Raw genomic sequence first — 19,866 nt, 5'->3', positions numbered from 1 at the left:
TTTTCTTCCATGTTCTAAACAGTTACCTTGGCCAGGTGTGATGGCTCATGCCTGTAGGCGGGCGGACCATCTGAGGTCAGGTGTTTGAGACCAGCCTAGCCAAACCTGTTTCTACTAAAAATACAAAAATTAGCCGGGGGTGGTGGTGCGTGTTTACAGTCTCAGCTACTGGGTTGGAGTGGGGGACACTGAGGCAGGAGAATTGCTTGAACCTGGGAGGTGGAGGTTGCAGTCAGCTGAGATCGTGCCACTGCACTCTAGCCTGGATGACTCCATCACAAAAAAATAAAAAATAAACAGTTACCTTGCATAAAAGAGAATATGGGGAAGACAGTAACTAAGCCTCAGGTTATAAAGGTTTGGTTGTCTGATCCCTGAGGAGAAAGGACTCCAAAATAAACACAGAATTGTCACATAATGTCATTCCTAAGACATGTATATGGAGCAGATTGTCCTCACCCTCTGCAACCATTATTTTTATTAGTTAGACTTAGGATAAAGTAAATACAGAATATGTGTGTGTGTGTGTGTGTGTGTGTGTGTGTGTGTGTGTGAATGCTCTATGTTTTAAAAATATGTTATATCATGTATGTCTATACAGGTACTATTTTTGTTTTCAAAAGTCAGTAAGGAAATACACAAAATATTTGCAATGGTTAACTCTAGAGATTGTGATTGTCGTGAGAGGCAACTCTAAAGGAAAAAGAAGTATACGTTTGTAAGCACAGCCTCTCTCTCTCTCTCTCTCTCACACACACACACACACACATGCACGCACACGCAGTGGTTAAAATCATAGATAGGAGCCAAACGCCAAACCGCCTGTATGCGAATCCTGGCTCTGGCTCTGACGTTTATTTGTTGTATGACCTTGGGCAAGTTACATAACCTCCGTTTTCTCGGTTTCTTCTGTAGAATGGGAATGGTAATAATAGTGCCTACCTCATGGGGTTAATGGGAAAAATAAACAAGTGAAAATACATGAGGCAATCAGAATAGTGCCTAACGTGGTAAGCACTATAAAAGTATTAACTCTTATGTATTCTTCCCACGAGCTGATAGAAAACTTTTCTCTCAGTCATTGTCTATCTGGAGGCCTCCCACAGCATGAGTCTCTTAGCCCAATTCCCTAGGATACTTACACTTCTAGAAATGGCTTGGCTGCCACCTCCCCATCCACACTACTTTTCTAACTTTAACAGTCAATCTCCCACATACCTCTACCCTCCTAATCCCTCACCCCCTCCCCGGCCAAAAAAATTACACACTGAATCTGTAGATTGCTTAACTATGTCTCAGTAATTTTTTGCCTCCTAAACTGTAGTTACTCCAGTAAGGGGACTAAAAATTCTATTAATAGCTTCATATATTCCTTTCTCCTTTAAGTGACCACCATCCCTCCAATGCAAAGAAACAGATATAACCCATTTTTAAAAATCCCTGCTTCATTTAGTCATATTTATGTAAAGCTGGAAGGACCATCTTTGAAGTGTTGCAGTGTTTACCTTTAGAAAACAAAAAAGAAGATTGTCTCTTCTTCCTTCTCTTCCCTTTATATACATTTGAAACTTCCTGATACAACAGAGCTGTAGTGCTGGTGGTGGTGATGATGCTAGTGCTGGTGGTAGTGGTGTTTGCACGTGAATGTGTGTATGTGTATGGGGGGGTGGGGAAAGAGAGAGAGACAGATCCTTAAAGTGTGATCTGGGTTAACATCTTAGCTTTGATGCTGATACAGCAAATGCTATGTCTGCTTCATGAACATTGTGTTTTCTTGAATGTATTATTTTAAGAAAGTAATGAATTCTTTGCAGCTCAGTAAGGTGACAAGGCTGTTCATAACAATTTCTTGATAATTCATCAGATGTACAATTTACCTCTCAGTTTTCCTTCTCATCTCCTTTGCACAGAAAGTGACTGCTTATTAAATAAAGCCCATGTCAGCCTCTTTTTTCTGTTATCGAGTCTGAGAAGGTGGGATAGTGATCATCTGAGTGGTCCTGGGCAATAATGGGAAGTGGGAAGTTTGGTGTGCCCCCTTCCAGTTCTTCATGTACTGTGTCTGCCTTCTCTCTTCATCTTGTTCTCAACTAAGATGTCAATTAACAGTTCTTAAGGTGTTACTATAGTGCTGAGATCCTGACATTTTATCCACGTACATTCAGACACTCAAAATGACAGCACAGCTCTCCATAATATATCTCCAACCCCTGTTTCTAGCCTTATTTCCCTCCATTGCATCCATCAGGCTGATCTGCTTTAACCAAACACATTTTCTATTTTCCTGCCTATGCTTTTGTTCATGCTATTCATATCATTCTCTCTGCCTAAACTTGTCTCCGCTTAAGATCCATTTCTACCTCCCCAAGTCTTGCTCATCCTTGAAGACCAGCTCAGCTACATGAAATTTTATTTAATCCTCTGATTGTCCTTTTCCAAATTTTCTCTTTCCAATGATCTCATCACCTTTAATTGCATCCTATTATATTACTTGTTTTGCTGGTCCTTAAACTGTAATTCACACTCATACTCTCTACTAGACTGTAAATGCCTTGAGGGCAGAAGCCGAGTCTTTTTCATCTTTATATCCCACTCAGGGAACCCAGCACTATGCTGGATAAATGTGGGATATAATGTGGTATGTGGGAGATACTCAATAAATGTTTGTTGAAATAAAAAGTTCCCCAAATGATCTTTAATGCCAGAATTTCACAATATTCTGGCAAAAGGGAAATCTATTTGGGAAGAAGATTTCAGGGAATAAACTAGGTTGGCATTTACTCTGTAGAGTGGAGGGCACTGAGATAGAGAAGCTAGTGAGGAATTCCTTGCCATATAGTAATAATTATTATTATTATTGCATTTCACTTGAGTCCGGGTATATGGGATTGTCTACTATTTAATATGTCCTGTTCCGTCTGAACAGGAAATCTCAGTGCCTTCTGAACTCTGGTGCAATGCTCTGCAGGGCTGATGGATATGACTAAGCTGAGGGGAAAGTTATTGTGGGAGTGGGTTGGAGGGAAGGCTGATGAACTCTAAACTCAGGAATAAAATACCTATAGAATGAGCAATGGGAGCTCTCTCCTGCCACCTCCTCCCCCACCAAAAAAAAATCGTAACTATCAAATAAGCTCTCTGAAAGAAGATAAGGGTAAAAAGGTCTAGCACATTTACATTTCAACACAGAAGAGAAACAGCTGCCAAAATAACTTCTTGCAGTTTCTTAAATCTTTGCAACTTCCGGCTTTTGCGAACTCTCACCTATTTATTTTCTCGTATTGATCAGTGGTCAAATCCTTCCAAAAGGGGCCTTATGTGTTTGTGTTAAGGATAGGTGGAAATTGGGGAAGACTAGGCCTTATTCTACAGTCAATCTTTGGGCTGGGAGGTAATAGGGCAGGATGGTCAGTTGGAAAGAAATACACAAGTCAAATTTTTGCTGCCTCTGAGAAGAAAGTAACAGAGCAAAGAGCAGAGAGGAGGACCTGGAAATTTACCAGGGAGCCTGTGTTGCCTAGTGCTTAAGACTTGGAAGCTTGAGACTGAGATTCTTAGTCATAAACATCACAAACTGCCTCCCGAAAGTCTTTTTGGAGTGGGTGGATTTATACAAGTAGGTTGCCAAGATTGACCTAATGGGATTTTCAAGGAGGATAGATTTTTTTCACAAACACAAAGCCATTTAGAGAAACCCACTAACCCAATACAAAGAGCAAATGTCAAATAAAGAGCTAGGGTCTTCCACAAACCAATCAACCAGACAAGTATGCTTATCAAATTAACTCAGTTATTTTCAATTAAGCGTTAATAAGCAAGTGAAATACCTCATGTATTATGTTTTCAAACAAAGAAAATACCAGGGGCTTTCAAATGCCTTCCAAGCAATTTGAGTTGTTTTAGTCACATCAGGAAGACCAGTTTTCCCTGAAGTTTTTTCTTTCAGAAAACACTTAAGGACTCTGGTCTTCTGGGCTGCTTCTTGACATGAATAGATTTGAAGGTCATTTGCTTTACTTTTAATTTGGGATTTCCCCTCTTCAGCCAACTTTTCACTCTACTAATTGTGCCTAGTTTTACCTCCCGTGATGAGACTGTCCAAAAAACATTCCCACCCTAGCTCCCTCACTTCACCTTACCTTTTCTCTACAAAATACACTTACTGGAACATATTTTCTAATGTTTGGCATTCTTATTTTGATTTTATTACTGTACTAAATCAGTCAGTAAATGTTTGTTGTAAGGCTTTGTACCAGTTATAATGGGAGAGACAAAGTAATTTAAAATCTTTCGTCAAGGAACTTGCTGTCTAATTGAAGATATGTAAGCAAAGGAGTGCTTCTCATATTGGATATTTCCTTTCTATTTTTGGTATTCTCCTTGGCTAGGCCCTGTCCACATCACAATAGCCTCCTAAATCATCCTCAGGTTTGCTATTACCCTCCATCAAATCAATCCCTGTTCATCTTCTTAAATAAGTTCACTGTGCCACTTCTCACCCCACCTTACCTTTCCTCCCCTCAAAAATACTCTTAAAGATACCGTATTGCCTAAAAATAAAGTTCAATCTCATTTGCTTGGCTGGAAATTTCTCTCCTTCACACCTTTTAAATCTGAGTGTTATTCTATCTTTAAGGTTTAATTCAAGTTCCATTTCATCCATGCATCTTTCCTCCAATTACCCACCAAAAGTAATCTTTCCTTTTAATTTCTGTAGATTATAGTTTACATCACCCATTCAGTCTTTAACTTATGCTACCTTGACTGGTTTCTTTCATATGTATATTTCTTCCCCATCCAGACTGCAAATTTTTTGAGGGCAGGGCCTTAGGGTAATACCTTGCCCAGAAAAGATGCTTGGTATATGTTTGGTAATGAAGACAGGTGATTTTTCCTGGGTTCAGAGTAGAGGAAGGATTATGAGGATGGGTGGCAAAGGAAATATTTTGGAGGTAGGGAGATTAGTTAAGGAGGTTTTTGCAGCAAGAGTCCTATCACAATAGGTGATAAGGACTTCAACCTATTGGTTCATTGGTTCAGATTTTCACTATGTTACCAAAGAACTTTGTTTAAGGGTAATCAAGTGAAGCAGTGTGAGTGGAGAAGGAACAAAGAAACCTGTAACTGTTTGTGAAGAATTACTTGTAAACACTACTGCATTTGGACCAGCCACCGAGGAAATTTAGCAAGATTAAAAAGGAAAGGAGAGAAGCACTTTGGGACTGCTATGAATTTATGTGGGGGACAAAGGAGAAGTAGCAGTCAGAGTTTACTGAACCTGAGTAGCTGCCATAATGATAGTAGCATTGACCCAAAAATAGGAAATCAGAGGTGGACGCCAGATCTGGAGAGAAGGCGCTAAGTTTGTTTTTAGATGTACTGAGTTTAGGGTGACTTGAGTGACAAAGTGGACATGTCTACTAAACAGTAAAATATACCTTTTTTCACATTTAATTCAACAAATAATTACAAAACATCCACTATGTGCCAGTCATGATACTGGATATAGGTATAATCACATAAGACACAATTCTTGCCCTCCAGAACTCATGATAGAGTGAGGAAGACAGACTAATATGATAAAATATAGGAAATGGTATAATTGAACTATATATAGAGTACTTTGAGAATATAAATAGGGGATCAATTGCATGTGTTCAAGCAAGTGAGAAAAATTACAGAAGTGATGATCTTTGAGAAGGGCCTTAAAAGATAAGAAGAAATGTGTTCAATAAACAGACAGGGAAATTACTTTCCAAGTAAAATGATAGTCTCAGGCAAAGGCACAGGACATTCCAGGGGAACAACAAGGAGTCTGCAATGACTAATGAGAAAGGGATCACAGAATAAAGATGGATGATTTGAAAGAGATTATGATTCTCAGAAATTGAAGAAAAGGGTGTTGTTACACTCAACTGGAGTGCAGCATATGTGTAAGGTTAAAGGTGTCATTTCTAGTGTTGAACTCTGAGCCCAAATCTCATCTCTGCTACTTACTGTGTAACCTTAAGTAAGTCACTTAATCTCTCTGTGCTTAGTTTTCGTCATCTGTCAAATGCAAAAAAAAAGGTACCTACTTCAGGACTATTTTGAGGATTTAGAGAGCCAATGTATTTAAAATAATTAGAGCAATGCCTGGCATATAGTAAGTGTTATGTAAAGGCTAGTCCAAGGATTACATTTTAAGAAACAAGGTACTGCATCATTGTGTACTGCACCAGTAGCCACCTAAAAAAGAAATTATAAATGACAAGTGTCTAAATTTCTAGATACTGTAAGCAAGGACCCAGGGAAAATTAAATGAATCTCTTAGGCTCGGATAAAGGAGCTCCGTGAGCTGGTAGGATATTTTCCTTGGAAAGATGGATCCAATTTAGGGAAAAGGTGACGTGTCTGAGAAAAAAGAAGTAGAATGACTAGAGTGCCATTCAGAATAAGTAGAAGCCCCCATTGTGGCACCACCTTAGAAAATGGGAAAAAGCAACATAAGATTGTGACTCACCAACAAACATATTTTATTTCAGCTAAGTAGGAAGCAGAAAATTAGCCATCAGGGAGCTTCAAGGATGAGAGAGAAGGCAATTTGGTTCAGTGACAGGTATTTTGCTCAGGTTGTAGAATATGGAGGAACCATCTGAAGAGGGATAGCAATGGGAAATGCAGCCCTACCTTGCTAATGAAGCACATCTAGCCCCTTGAGTTTTGATGCTCTCAAGTAACCCATTGTCTATTCCTCAGCCTTCTAGAGCTCTGCTCGAGTGATCCTTGAATATTCTCTTGGAATGCTTGTGCTTCCCTGTGTGACTGCTCTGTGTGCTGCTGAAATGGAACTGAACCTCGCCCGCCCACCCAGCCAGCCCAGGGGTTTCACTTGACAGAACTCGGTTTGAATTCTGGTTTTACGACTTACTAGTTGTGTGATTTTTGAGCAAGTCACTAAAATTCTAAATCTCAGTTTCCCCATCTGTGGAATGGGAATAAAAATGGTTCCTATATTGTAAAATTGTTATGATAATTACATGAAATAATTTACCTATGAAGTGCTTGGTAAGTTAAGTACTAAAAAGATGTTCGTTCCTTTCTCCCCATTTTCCCATTATACTTGGGCAGCCCCCAAATCCCCTGCTCTCATTTTAGCCATCTAGTGTCGATAATAATAAAGATGAGGAGAAGGAGAAACCAATCCATCAAAAGACGATGAAGAATAGTAGTTTTTTTTTTCCAACCCTGACTTTGCAGTAAAGATGTTTTGATGTAGCCAGTATCCCAAAATAGGAAAGGTATTCAGATACTGGACAGCCCAAGGTGAGAAATATCCACTAAAACATGACAACTACGTGAAAAATATATACACATGAATATATTTAATAACATATTTAATGTGAAAAATTAGAAGGGAACAAGGAAAACTGAAAATATTTTTGTTAGCACAATATATTGTTGTAATATTATCTTAATATTGTGCCTGTGAGGAGGATACTCTTTTCTTGACATACATAAATCTCCTTACCCTCTTTCCAAAAGAACAGCAGGAGGACAGGGTACTGGAGTAAAGGGAATTGTTCAGTGGGAATAACATGCCCCCATCTCATCTGTCCTTCTGCCCAGCCTTCCATTAACCATCATGACCTACCAGAGGCCTGGAGAGCTTCCTATCTGTGGTGCTTCAATGCCCTTGCATCATTAATATCATCATCTCTACCCTTCTTCTAGGAGTGGATCTTATGAGGGAGGTATGGAAGAAGTTGTGCATGCTTAGCTGTCAGTCCGAACCTTTTAGAGCCAGCAGGAGACAAAGGCAACAATCACTCTGTAATACTGTGAACTTTCTTGGCAGGTGAATACTGCTATGCATGAGGCAAAACTTATGGAAGAATGTGATGAGTTGGTAGAGATCATCCAGCAGAGGAAGCAAATGATTGCTGTCAAAATCAAAGAGACAAAGGTAAAGCACAGCACTTCAGTGAAGCCAAGGAAGAGTTGACTTTACAAACATCAAAGTTTGATCCAGATGATTCTGGTTTGATCATGAAAGCAAGAAGAAATGAGATTATCGAGGGAGAGGCAAAGAAGTGATGTTTGGCCTACTGCTCTGAATCCAGTGAAAATGATGGCCATTCTGGGGTGTTAGAAATGTTCTATATCTTGGCCTGGTTTACGTGGGTGTATGTGTATGCAAAAGTTCATTGAGTTGTACACAGGATTTGGGTGCTTTACTGTTGCATGTTATAACTCAATGCAAAAGAAAAAAGTAATAGTAGAAATGTGGGCCAGGATTATGGACCGTGAATGACAGGATGAGGACTTTGGGCTTAATCTGGAAAGTGTTGGGCAGCCATTCTAGTTTCTTATGAAGGGAGAAAGACTGATAGATATAGCAGAGGTATGCAGGGTAGATCAGAATGGGATGATACCAAAGTTAGGGTAGCAAGTTTTGAGACTTAAGGAATGATGCTTTGTAAGAGTTGATAAAGACCTAAACCAGAGTAGTGGCAGCACAAGTGGGAGGAAAGAAGACAACAGGCATTGCTAGAAAGGAAATGATAGGAATCATTGAACTTTTAAATATAAAAGATGAAGGAGAGAGAGCAAAGACTTGTAAAATATTCAGCTTTCTAGCCTGGGAACTGAAGAATCATGATCATAAGGGTCAGGTGTGAGCCTCCATACAGCTATATGGTTTTAGGCTTGTTGGCCTGCTGGTCGGTGTTAGTGGTTATAAGTTCATGCTGTGTGTATAATGTGAGATGTTTTGAAAGCCTAGAGTGATCACTAATACTTTATGCCATGCTGGGTGGTTCCAGCTTATTCAGGAACTAAAGTTTTCAAGAATACAGATTTGTGAACACACAGGTATGCATAAAGACGCTTAGAGAAATATATACGTAGAAATGTAGATACTCATAAAGAAAAAGATGGTACTTTTTAGTAAACATGTATGTGAAAATATATTGAAAACAAAATGTAAACAAACAAAAATGTAAACAATGATAATCTCTAGGTGGTAGTGTTTATTTTTTTTATTTTCTGTATTTTCCATAATGGGCATGCATTGCTTTTATAACCAGAAAAATTAATGTTATTAATACAAAGAGGAGGTAGATAACCGAGAATATATGACTGTGTTGCAGCCTAAGTATGCAAGCTGTAGACAAGAGAAGGAGGGGCTGGCACAAGAGACACAGTGGGTAGGGTAAGAATGTGAGTGGTTAGTACAGGGACCACGGAATATTAATAAGCCTTATTTTTAGAATCACTGCAGCATATCTCCTTCATTCTTTTAATTGTTTTTAATTAAGCACTGAATGTTTTATCTGACTTTTTTTCTTTTACTAATTCCTTAAAGGTTATGAAACTGAGAAAGTTGGCACAGCAGGTTGCTAATTGCCGCCAGTGTCTTGAACGGTCAACAGTCCTCATCAATCAAGCTGAGCATATCCTGAAAGAAAATGACCAGGCACGGTTTCTACAGTCTGCAAAAAATATTGCTGAGAGGTCAGTTCCTTATCTTCTTTTGAAATGCCTGCTCTTGTGAAAAAAGGCCAGTTTCAAGTCACTTAAAGTTCAGGTGTGTATGTAACTGCTGCCACCTGAAGATTTTACCAGTTAAGTAGTTATTGAGCCTCAATGGTAAATTACCCTGTGAATTTCTGGATCCTTGTCTCTGTCTTTGTAGCCCATCAGATCTTTTAAGGCACAGTCAAGTACTATCCCTAGCTACTGGCCATAGCTCCCTGCTGCTTACTCAGCACATGAGCTTTCTATGATGGTGTTGGTATAAGGGCAGAGAAACTTTCAGCTATATTGATAGGTGTGTGCTCTTCTTAGTCTTCATGCAGTTGCTATTGCTTTCATTTAATTATTCTGCACATAAATCCTTTATGGCAGTAATTTTTAGGCTTTTATTCAATCACTCACCTCTTTCTAAATTAGATGAGAGTCACGAACCCTCTTCCAGAGGAAAAACAATGCATTTAATATATATACACAGAATTTTCTATACAATTTCAGAGAACGCACAGATCCATAGACCACTTGCAGAAATTCATGGTCCAAAGTGAAACATTATTCACTGTAGTCACCAAGGTTTCAAGGGGCTACAGAGGCTCATTAGGCCAGATTTGACCTCCATATATCTCCTTCTCATTCACTGAAGACCTGGGCTCTAGGCTCACAATCTTCCTCCCATTGCCTCTGCCATCATTTTGGGTGACTTCAGCAACAACCACATGGCTGACTCATCTAATGCTTTAGCCATCTAGCCCCCTTAACACCCCCTCCAACAGTGACTCTCACCTCAGAGCTCCATCTCATCTACCCACTTTCATGGACCACATGCTGATCCTTACCATCACTCAGAATTGCACTGAAATCATAACTTAAAACACCCTATTTCCTAACTATAACCTCTACTTAAAAACTGTTTGTTTCTTATTTTTGTTTTGTTTTGTTTGAGACAGAGTCTCATTCTGTTGCCCAGGCTACAGTGCAGTGGTGCAATCTTGGCTCACTGCAACCTCCCTCTCTCAGATTCAAGCAATTCTCCTGACTCAGCCTCCCAAGTAGCTCAGATTATAGGCAAGCACCACCATGCCTGGCTAATTTTTGTATTTTTAGTAGGGATAGGGTTTGACCATGTTGGCCAGGCTGGTCTCGAACTCCTGGCCTCAAGTAATATGCACACCTCAGCCTCCTGAAGTGTTGGGATTATAGGCGTGAGCCAACACCCCCAGCCAACAACTCTTTTTTCTTCAAATACATATATACTTCAACTTCATTTAGTTGGGTAAGCCCTGACTCCTATAGTTTCTTCCTACCTACCATCTATTTCCTGCCTTCACTTCTTTCTTTAGCCTATTTAGGATCTGTGATTTCTCACTTCAGGTACTCTCTTTTCAGTATTCTCAATCCCCTTGCCCCATTGTCTTTTTAACATACCAACCTGATAAAATCCCAGCCCTGAATCAGTCCCACCTTTTCCATTCCTATATTTGAATCGCAGCATCCTACTGGAGAAAATCACATAACCAAAGAGGTCGGTACTACTGCATCACAAATTTATGGCTTCTAAACCTCACCTGCGCCTTCAGTGCTGACCTGAAATCCTTCTGCATTGCTTTGGTTAGCTTTCTTTTTAACTTGTCATCATAATGGCTATTTCAAATCTTTTGTACTTATCTCAAAATTCCAACTCTGCCAATTTTCTGCTTGTGCTCAGTAAGGGCCTTCTTATTTTACAAAGAATAATAAGTGTGAAATAATGAAGTCAACTTCTCATGTCAAACTGCTGAACATATTTGGGTCCACATCCATTACTTCTGCCTTCCTTCTGGATAAAATGGAAGAGATATCTCTTCATTTGTGCTTTGGCCAAATGCCCTCTTTTTTTCATAACTTCAATTTATCCCTCTCTATAGTTGAATTCACATCCATTTTAAACCCACTCATGTCTCTCCTACCTAAAACCAACCAACAAACCAAACAAACAAACAAAAAAAAAAAACCCCATGACTTTCCTCTACTTCATATCCCCTCCAGTCATCACCCTGTCCCTCTCCTTCCTGCACAGCAAACTTCTTAAAAGACTTTACATTTCCTCGCCACTAATTTACTCTTCTGAAATATTTAAAATGTATTTATATCAAAGTAATACCTTGCACAAAGTAGGAAAGTAAAATATCACTGTAAGTCATATTGCAAGAAATAGCAATCTCGTCCTCATTCTCAATGTCTGCTGTCTGATAACACTGTTATCAATAGAGTGCCTACTTTGTACTGGGCATTATTTTAATCCTTTATAAGTATTAACTCACTTAATCCTCACAACAACTTTATGAGGTAGACACTACTTTTATCCCCATTTTATAAATAAGAGAATAATGTTCCGAGAGGTTAAATGACTTGCTTACAATTGTCCAAGTAGTAAAGGGCAGAGGCAAGATTCAAATTTAGGGAGTCTAGTGCCACAGTCTACATTTTTACAGCAAAGCCAAGCAATTTCAACTCTATCAGGTGTTTTTATAGGCATGACCTTACATTTCTAAATAACATCCTTACATTAGTAGTATTAATTTTTTTTCAACTTTAGACATTATCAATTAACTTCTGCAAATTTGGACATTTTTTTTCTGCCATTACTTCTACAAATATTTTTTATGCCACTTATTTCCTCTCTATTGGGGATTCCACTACATGTATATTTGGCTGCCTGAAATTGTCCTATAGCTCACTGATGCTCTATTTTCGTTTTTCAGTCTTTTTTTTTTTTTTTTGCCATTGTGAAAACACATGAAAGTGTGTTTCATTTTGGATAGCTTCTATTGATATATCTTCAAGTTCACTAGCCTTTTCTTCTGTGATACCTAATTGGCTGTTAACACCTCCAGTGTATTTTTCATCTTAGATATTAGAGCTTTCATCCTTAGAAGTTTGATTTGGGTCTTTAAAAAAATGTATTCCATATCTCAAGATATTCAGGCTAGGTGTGGTGGCTCACACCTTTAATCCCAGCACTCTGGGAGGCTGAGGTGGGAGGATTGCTTGAGACCAGCCTGGATAACATAGTGAGATTCCATCTCCACTAAAAATGAAAAAATAGCTGCATGTGGTGACATGTGCCTGTAGTCCTAGCTACTTGGGAGGCTGAGGCAAGACGAGCTTCTGAGCCCAGGAGTTCAAGGGTACAGTGAGCCATGACGGTGGCACTGCACTCCAGCCTGGACAACAGGACAAGCCCCTGACTCTAAAAACAAAAAAAAAGATATTTCGCCTTTCCTCTAGCTTTCTGAACATATGGAATACAGCTATAATAACTGATTTTATGTCCTCGCTTTCTAATTCTAATACCTCGGTCATATCTGGGTCAGTTTCGATTGGTTGCCTTTTCTTCTTATTATGGATCCTATTTTCTTGATTTTTTGGCCTATCAGGTAATTTTTTACTGGATGTCAGACTTTGTTAATTTTCTCTTTTGGGATGCTGTATATTTTTGTATTCCTATAAATGTTCTCAAAATTTGTTTTGAGACACAGTTAAATTACTTGAAAACAGCTTGATCCTTTCAAGTCTTGATTTTCAGATTTGATAGGTGAGATCAGAGCAATGTTTAGTCTAGAGACAATTTTTTCCCCACTACTGAGGCAAAACCCTTCTGAGAACTCTATCCAACGTCCTGTGAGTCATGAGATTTTCCAGTTTAGTCGGTAGGAACAGACACTATTGCTAGCCCTATGTGAGCACCAGGGATTTTTCCTTCTTATCTTTTTGGGTGGCTCTTTCCCTAGTATTGTGTAGTTTCCTCGCATGCATTTGTTGACCAGTATTCTGTTTAATACTAGAGGGAAACTCTCTGAAGGTCTCTACAATTCTCTCTGCAGCTTTTTCCTCTCGGATACTATGTCCTGTGAACGCCAGCCAAATTCATCCACTTGGATCCTCAGCTCTGTCTCCTTAATTTTAGGGAATTCATGGGGCTCTGCTTGGATTTTCCCTTCCTTTACCACTTTATTCCCTTAAGTTTTTCAAAGAAACTCTCTTATAGTTTCTTAAGAAAGAGTACATGGGAAGTAAATTTTCAAGAACTTTTTGCCTAAAAATATTTTAAGTTCATTTTCACACTTCATAGGTTGGAAACAAATTTTAAAATCCAGAAACTTGAAAAAAGTTAATATTACTTCTAATTGACAAATAATAGTTGTATACATTAATGGGGTGCAATGTGATGTTTTGATATATGCATACAATGTGGAATGACTAATTGAAGCCAATTAACATATCCATTACCTCAATTACCATTTTTTTGTGGTCAGTCATTGAGATTTACTCTTTTAGCTATTTTGAAACATACAATATATTATTATTGATTATAGTCACACTGCTGTATGATAGATCTCAGAAGTGTATTCCTCCTAACTGAAACTTTATACTATTTGACCAACAACTCCCCATTCCCTCCTGCTCCTATCAACCTCTGGCAACACCATTCTACTCTCTACTTCTATGAGTTTGACTTTCTCAGATTCCACCTATGTGTGAGATAGTATGGTATTTGTCTTTCTGTGCCTGGCTTATTTTACTTAGAATATGTCCTCCAGGTTCATTTATGCTGTTGCAGATAACAGGATTTCTTCTCTTTTTAGTGACTGAATAATATTTCACTATGCATCTATACCATGTTTTCTTTATCCATTCGTCCATTGATAGAAACTTAGGTAGATTCCATATCTTGGCTATTTTGAATAATGCTTCAGTGACATGGGAATGCGAGTATTTCTTTGACATATTGATTTCAACTTCTTTGGATATATACTCAATAGTGGGATTGCTAGATCCTACAGTAGTTGTATTTTTAGTTTTTTGAGGAAGCTCCATACCATTTGTCATAATGGCTGACGAATTTACGTTCCCACTAACAGTGTATAAGGGTTCCCTTTTCTCTACATCCTCACCAACACTTGTCTTTCCTCTTCTTAATAATAGCCATTACAATCTAGAAGCTTTAAAGGTCTTATCTTAAACCCAGTTTTTCCGAAATTTCACCGAGATTTGCCTTGGTTGTGGACCTCTCCCTCCCCCTCCCCCTCCCCCTCTCTTTCTTTCTTTTATCGAGTCTTGCTCTGTCACCCAGGCCAGAGTGTAGCAGCATGATGTCAGCTCACTGCCCCCTCTGCCTCCCAGATTCAAGTGATTCTCCTGTCTCAGCCTCCCAAGTAGCTGGGACTACAGGTGCGCGCCACTACACCCAGCTAATTTTGATATTTTTAGTAGAGATGAGGTTTCACCATGTTGGCCAGGCTGGTCTCAAACTCCTAAATTCAAGTGATCTGCTCACCTTGGCCTCCCAAAGTGCTGGGATTACAGGTGTGAGCCACCGTGCCTGGCGGGTTGTGGACTTTTTATCATTCATTTTTGCTGGGCACTCTGTGAGTCTTTCTAATCTAAAGACTGGTGACCTCTAGTACTGAGAAGTGTTCTTGTATTATTTGCTAATAATTTCCTCCCCTTTATTCTTTCTCTTCTTTGTTTATGGGACTCTAATTAGTGAACTGTTGGGCATCCTAGACTTTTTTGTCTAATTTTATCTTTTCCATTTTTTATGACTTTGTCTTCTGGTTTTACTAAGATATTTCCTTAATTTTTCATTAAATCCTTTTATTGAAATTTTAATTTCAGCATTCCTATTTTTATTCACAAGAGCTCATCCTTGATCCTTGTTTCTTTTTTAGAATTCTGTTTTTGCTTTGTAGATACAAACTATTTGGTTTTCTTCCTAAGAGAATTATCATTTTAAAAAGTTTGCTTCTAAACCCTGCGTTGTCTGGGTTTCTTCCCAGTTCCTTTTCTACGTTAGTTTAAATTGCTGTCTTTTCCTAAATATCTGGTAAACTTCTGGCTGTGTGTTTGAATTTAAGCACTAAAAGATGACTGGAAACTCTTAATGGATGGGAATAATTTATTGCTTAGTGAACTTTGCTGTAGGATTATAAGGCGAATGCTAGTTTTTATTGAAGGACTCCCAGGTGTCAGTTTTGTAGGTCTTTTCTCTCGGGTCAGTTTCCCTTGGATGGAAACCTCCAATCTCCTGCTTTTGGTTGGTGGGGCGGCGATGTGGAGGATATAAGCCTGGCTGCCAGCATTCTGGGAGCCAAGGAGGGAAAGGAGCTGAGAGTTTTAAGACTGCCTTTAGTATAATATCAAAGCTCAGCAGAAAGTAAACCTCACATATCCTGCCAGAATGAGGGAAGGGTGGTCTCTGGTTTAGTGTGCATGGATCTGGAGATCTAGTTGTTCCTCATACAACTTTCAACTTTCTGTGTTACTAAATCAACTTGATGTTGTTGGCTTCCTGATTTAGCTTTCTCTGGTCTGTTGTTGGTTACCACACATTCATCCCTTTCTAGCTTCCAAACATTTGTTGACAATCTTTTACTTGTTGGCATCTCTTTTCCATTCTCTTTGTCTTTGTGGGTTTATGACATTTCATTCTTTGACTGTTATTTCAGTGAGATTTCATGAAAGCAAAAATAAAACATATATTCAAACCACTATATTTAATAATCTCTACTCTTCAACCCTCTGAAATGTTTTCTTCCACTACCACACCGTTGACAGTGTTCTTTTTAAGGTCACTAGATATGATATACACCCCTTTGTTTCCTCTTACTTGATCTCTTAATAGCATTTGTCCTCCTGATCATTTTTACTTGAAATTTCTCTGCCTTTAGCTTCCATGAACACCCCTGGTTTTCTTTCTATCTGGTTGTTTTTGTTTTGTTTTGCCTTTGTGAGAAATTTTTCCTTGACCTATTCTTTTAATGCTGTTGTTCTTTGTGATTCTGTCTTAGGTTATTCTCTTCTCTCATTATAGAGTCTCCTTATTGCAAACTCATTGGTTCCTAGGGCTTCAATTACCATCTAGATGGTTATGATTCCCAATTCTGTATCTGAATCTTCTTTTCACAGGCTCAAGTATAACCTGAGGTGTACGTGGAATAGATGGCTATCTATGTAGCATGACTTGAGAATCATCTACCCAACTTCAGTACTGGTCTCCCACAGGGTCTGAAATTCTACTCCACCATTATGCATTGTATTGTGTTAAGGCACCATGACTTCAGTTAAAATGAAATTTTAGCTGGGAAAGGTATGCCTTTCTCCTTACAAATGACACCTTATAATATTTGTAATTATAAATATATATTTGTGTGTGTGTGTTGTGTCTCTTAAGGCACAACCTGCCAGGGCCTTGAGAGACTGCCACAAGATAGCTAATGTTGTCTTTTGCTTAAATAAAAAAACACAGTCAGATACACACACACACACACACACACACACACACACACCCCACCATGTCACTTGTTTATTTATTTATTTTTTTCCCTAGATGGAGTTTTGCTCTTGTTACCCAGGCTGGAGTGCAATGGCGCGATCTCGGCTCACTGCAACCTCCGCCTCCTGGGTTCAGGCAATTCTCCTGCCTCAGCCTCCTGAGTAGCTGGGATTACAGGCACGTGCCACCATGCCCAGCTAATTTTTTGTATTTTTTTTAGTAGAGACGGGGTTTCACCATGTTGACCAGGATGGTCTCGATCTCTTGACCTCATGATCCACCCGCCTCGGCCTCCCAAAGTGCTGGGATTACAGGCGTGAGCCACCGCACCCGGCCCCCACCATGTCACTTGTAACCCATTCTTAACCTTTCAGCCACCGTTAACATTTAGGAATATAGTATTCCAACATTTCTATTTAGATGTATTTCACAAATATGATATCATGCTACATAAACTGTATCATACTCTACATTTGAAACAATATATCACAAACTTTTCTCTATAGCATTGGATATTATTATAAAACCTGATTTCCAATGGCTTCATGTTATTTTGTCTTTTGATATGTAGTACCTTAGTTAACTCAGTCTCCGCTGTTAGACAATTAGGCTACTTATGGTGTGTTGAGTGCCCTTGTAGTTGTATCTTGGTATACATCTCAATTATTTCCATAATAAAAAAATTTTATGAAATAGAACTGTGGTGTCAAAGATTTATATTTTAAACTATTTTGAAATTTAATGCTAAATTGACCTTCTAAATATGTATCAATTTCAATCCTAATACAAATATGTAGGCATTATTGAATATAGGTATAAAAGCTCCTATGCTGTCATTTGTTTGTAATTTAAATGCTATCTCATTTTAATTTACATTTCTTTGATTTCTCATAGTTAGACTTTTTAATATATTTCTTGGCCATTTGTTTTCATGCTTTGTGAATTAACCTTTTTTGTTTTATTTGCCTATATTCATGCTCATTCCAAGAAACTTTAAAATCTGGTCTCTTTGCCTCCAATCTGGCCCCTTTCCAATCCCTCCACTGAAACCATAGTACTCTTCTTGAAACAAGAATTTCAGCATATTACTTCCCCACCTAAACTGCCTAGTGACTCCCATCATTCTTAGGATAAAATCCAACGTTTGTAACATGGCCTACAAGGTCCTGCCTGCCTATCTCATTCCTCAGGCTTCAAGCAAGAGAGAACACACACATCCACGTAGTCTTTGCTTAGTTAATTCTTACTCATTATGTAGGTCATTGGTTAAAATTGACTTCCTCGGGGGAGATTTCCCTTAGATCCCAAGTCTCTTCAGATGACTCCTGTGTACGCTCTACTCCCTTTGTAGCAGCAGTTCTATTGCCCATGTAATAATGTCTTTCTCCTCCATGATGTCTGAGCTCTTGAGGGCAAGAACCACAACAAACTTGTTCACCTTGTGTATCTCCAGTGCCCAGTACAGTGTCTGGCACATTAGTTTTGCTTAGTAAATATTGGATAGATGGATGGAGGAAATAAAGAAGATTGGAAAGGCCAGAAAGAAATTCCATGAGCTAATTTTCTGGATTGATTGTTACAGGTCTCCTTACTCACCAAATCCTGGAAGACTGGCTATTCAATGTGAGAACTAATGATTGTATTGAGCTAGTCTTTCATTTGGCCTGTAGTTTATCCCTGAAACATCTCTATTTTCAGAAACAAGAGATGTAGTTGGTAGATGTGTAGCAGGGTATATGTACATGAGGATATGTATTTTTCAGTTCCTCATTCCCTTTACAACTAGTTCACTATAAAAGGTTCCTCTCTGGTCTTCCTACATTCAACGCCTTTTCTCTCTCCTCTAACCTACATATTGTTGCCAAGTAATTTTTTCTTTCCACACCATCATTTACATGTTCAAGGATCTTCATTGGTTCTCATTTAGAAGATCTGGCACAGAACTAAAACATGTAGACTTTTGCAAAATTCCTCCAGATAATTCTGATGTGTAACGATGGCTAAGAATTGCTGAAGTATGTAAAATATACCTCAATTTTCTAAAGAAAAGAACAGTCTAAATGGTTAAGGGTATAGAATTTAGAATTAGATGGACATGGGCTCAATTATATTTCTGACTCTTACTGGTTGTGTGATCTTGCACAAGTTACTTAGCATTTCAATGTGTCAACTTTCTCATTTGCAAAATGAAAATAACATCTACTACATAGGGTTATGGTAAAGAGTAAATTAGATAATGTATGTAAAGTGAATGCACAGTGCATTGTATATACTAAGCACTCAACAGATGTTAGCAGTTATTTTGTTGTTAGTCATTCAATTGTTCATTCATCAGTTATTCTTTCACTATGTGTTAAACGCTGTGTTAGGGGCTATGGAAGATATTAAGGGGTACAAAATATGAACCCTGCTCTTGGGACTCTTAGAATTAATTGGGAAGATAAAACTATCATAGCACTATACAATTGGAGGATAATAAAGTGAAATAGAAATATTATAAAGGATCACATAGGCTGGGCACAGTGGCTCACGCCTTTAATCCCAGCACTTTGGGAGGCCGAGGTGGATGGATCACGTGAGGTCAGGAGTTTGAGACCAGCCTGACCAGCATGACGAAATCCTGCCTCTACTAAAAATACAAAAATTAACTGGGCTTGCTGGCGGGCGCCTGTAATCCCAGCTAGGGAGGCTGAGACATGAGAATCACTTGAACCTGGAAGGGGGTCGGGGAGGTGGAGATTGCAGTGAGCTGAGATGGCACCACTGCACTCCAGCCTGGGTGACAGAGCAAGACTTCATCTAAAAAAAAAAAATCACATAAAGGATATGTTTAGGGAAGGTGTTAACCTAGCATGCTGGCTTGCTGACTAGCATAAACAAAAAAGAAAAATATCTTTCAAACTGTTCTTACCAAGCCTTTAAAGGTCAAGTTTTGATGCTGCCTGCCAGATGGAAAATGATGCAGAGGGGAAAAAATCCTGTATTTACTTCTCAAAATTAAGACCGGATGGGGGAGTGTGTTTGAGGGGTGAACATAT

The 19,866-nt window shown here is 38.7% G+C and overlaps 1 protein-coding gene across 4 annotated transcripts in view; it reads left to right on the top strand.

Moving 5' to 3' along the window:
• MID2 (midline 2) overlaps window positions 1-19,866 on the top strand; it is a 94,953-nt gene that overhangs the window by 59,484 nt on the left and 15,603 nt on the right. For all 4 annotated transcript variants that reach the window (XM_064361888.1, XM_012451693.2, XM_012451694.2 and 1 more), the window contains exons 4-5: window positions 7,838-7,945; window positions 9,347-9,495. In XM_064361888.1, the coding sequence (XP_064217958.1) occupies window positions 7,838-7,945; window positions 9,347-9,495 (257 nt within the window). The remainder of the gene's footprint in view (window positions 1-7,837; window positions 7,946-9,346; window positions 9,496-19,866) is intronic.

Source organism: Aotus nancymaae, unplaced genomic scaffold (assembly GCF_030222135.1).
Source record: "Aotus nancymaae isolate 86718 unplaced genomic scaffold, 86718_ANA_hifiasm-v0.15.2.pri h1tg000004l, whole genome shotgun sequence".
In the NCBI taxonomy this organism is placed as follows: Eukaryota; Metazoa; Chordata; class Mammalia; order Primates; family Aotidae; genus Aotus; species Aotus nancymaae.
Note: the sequence above shows the minus strand (reverse complement) of the source record. Positions and strands in the feature narration are given on the sequence as shown.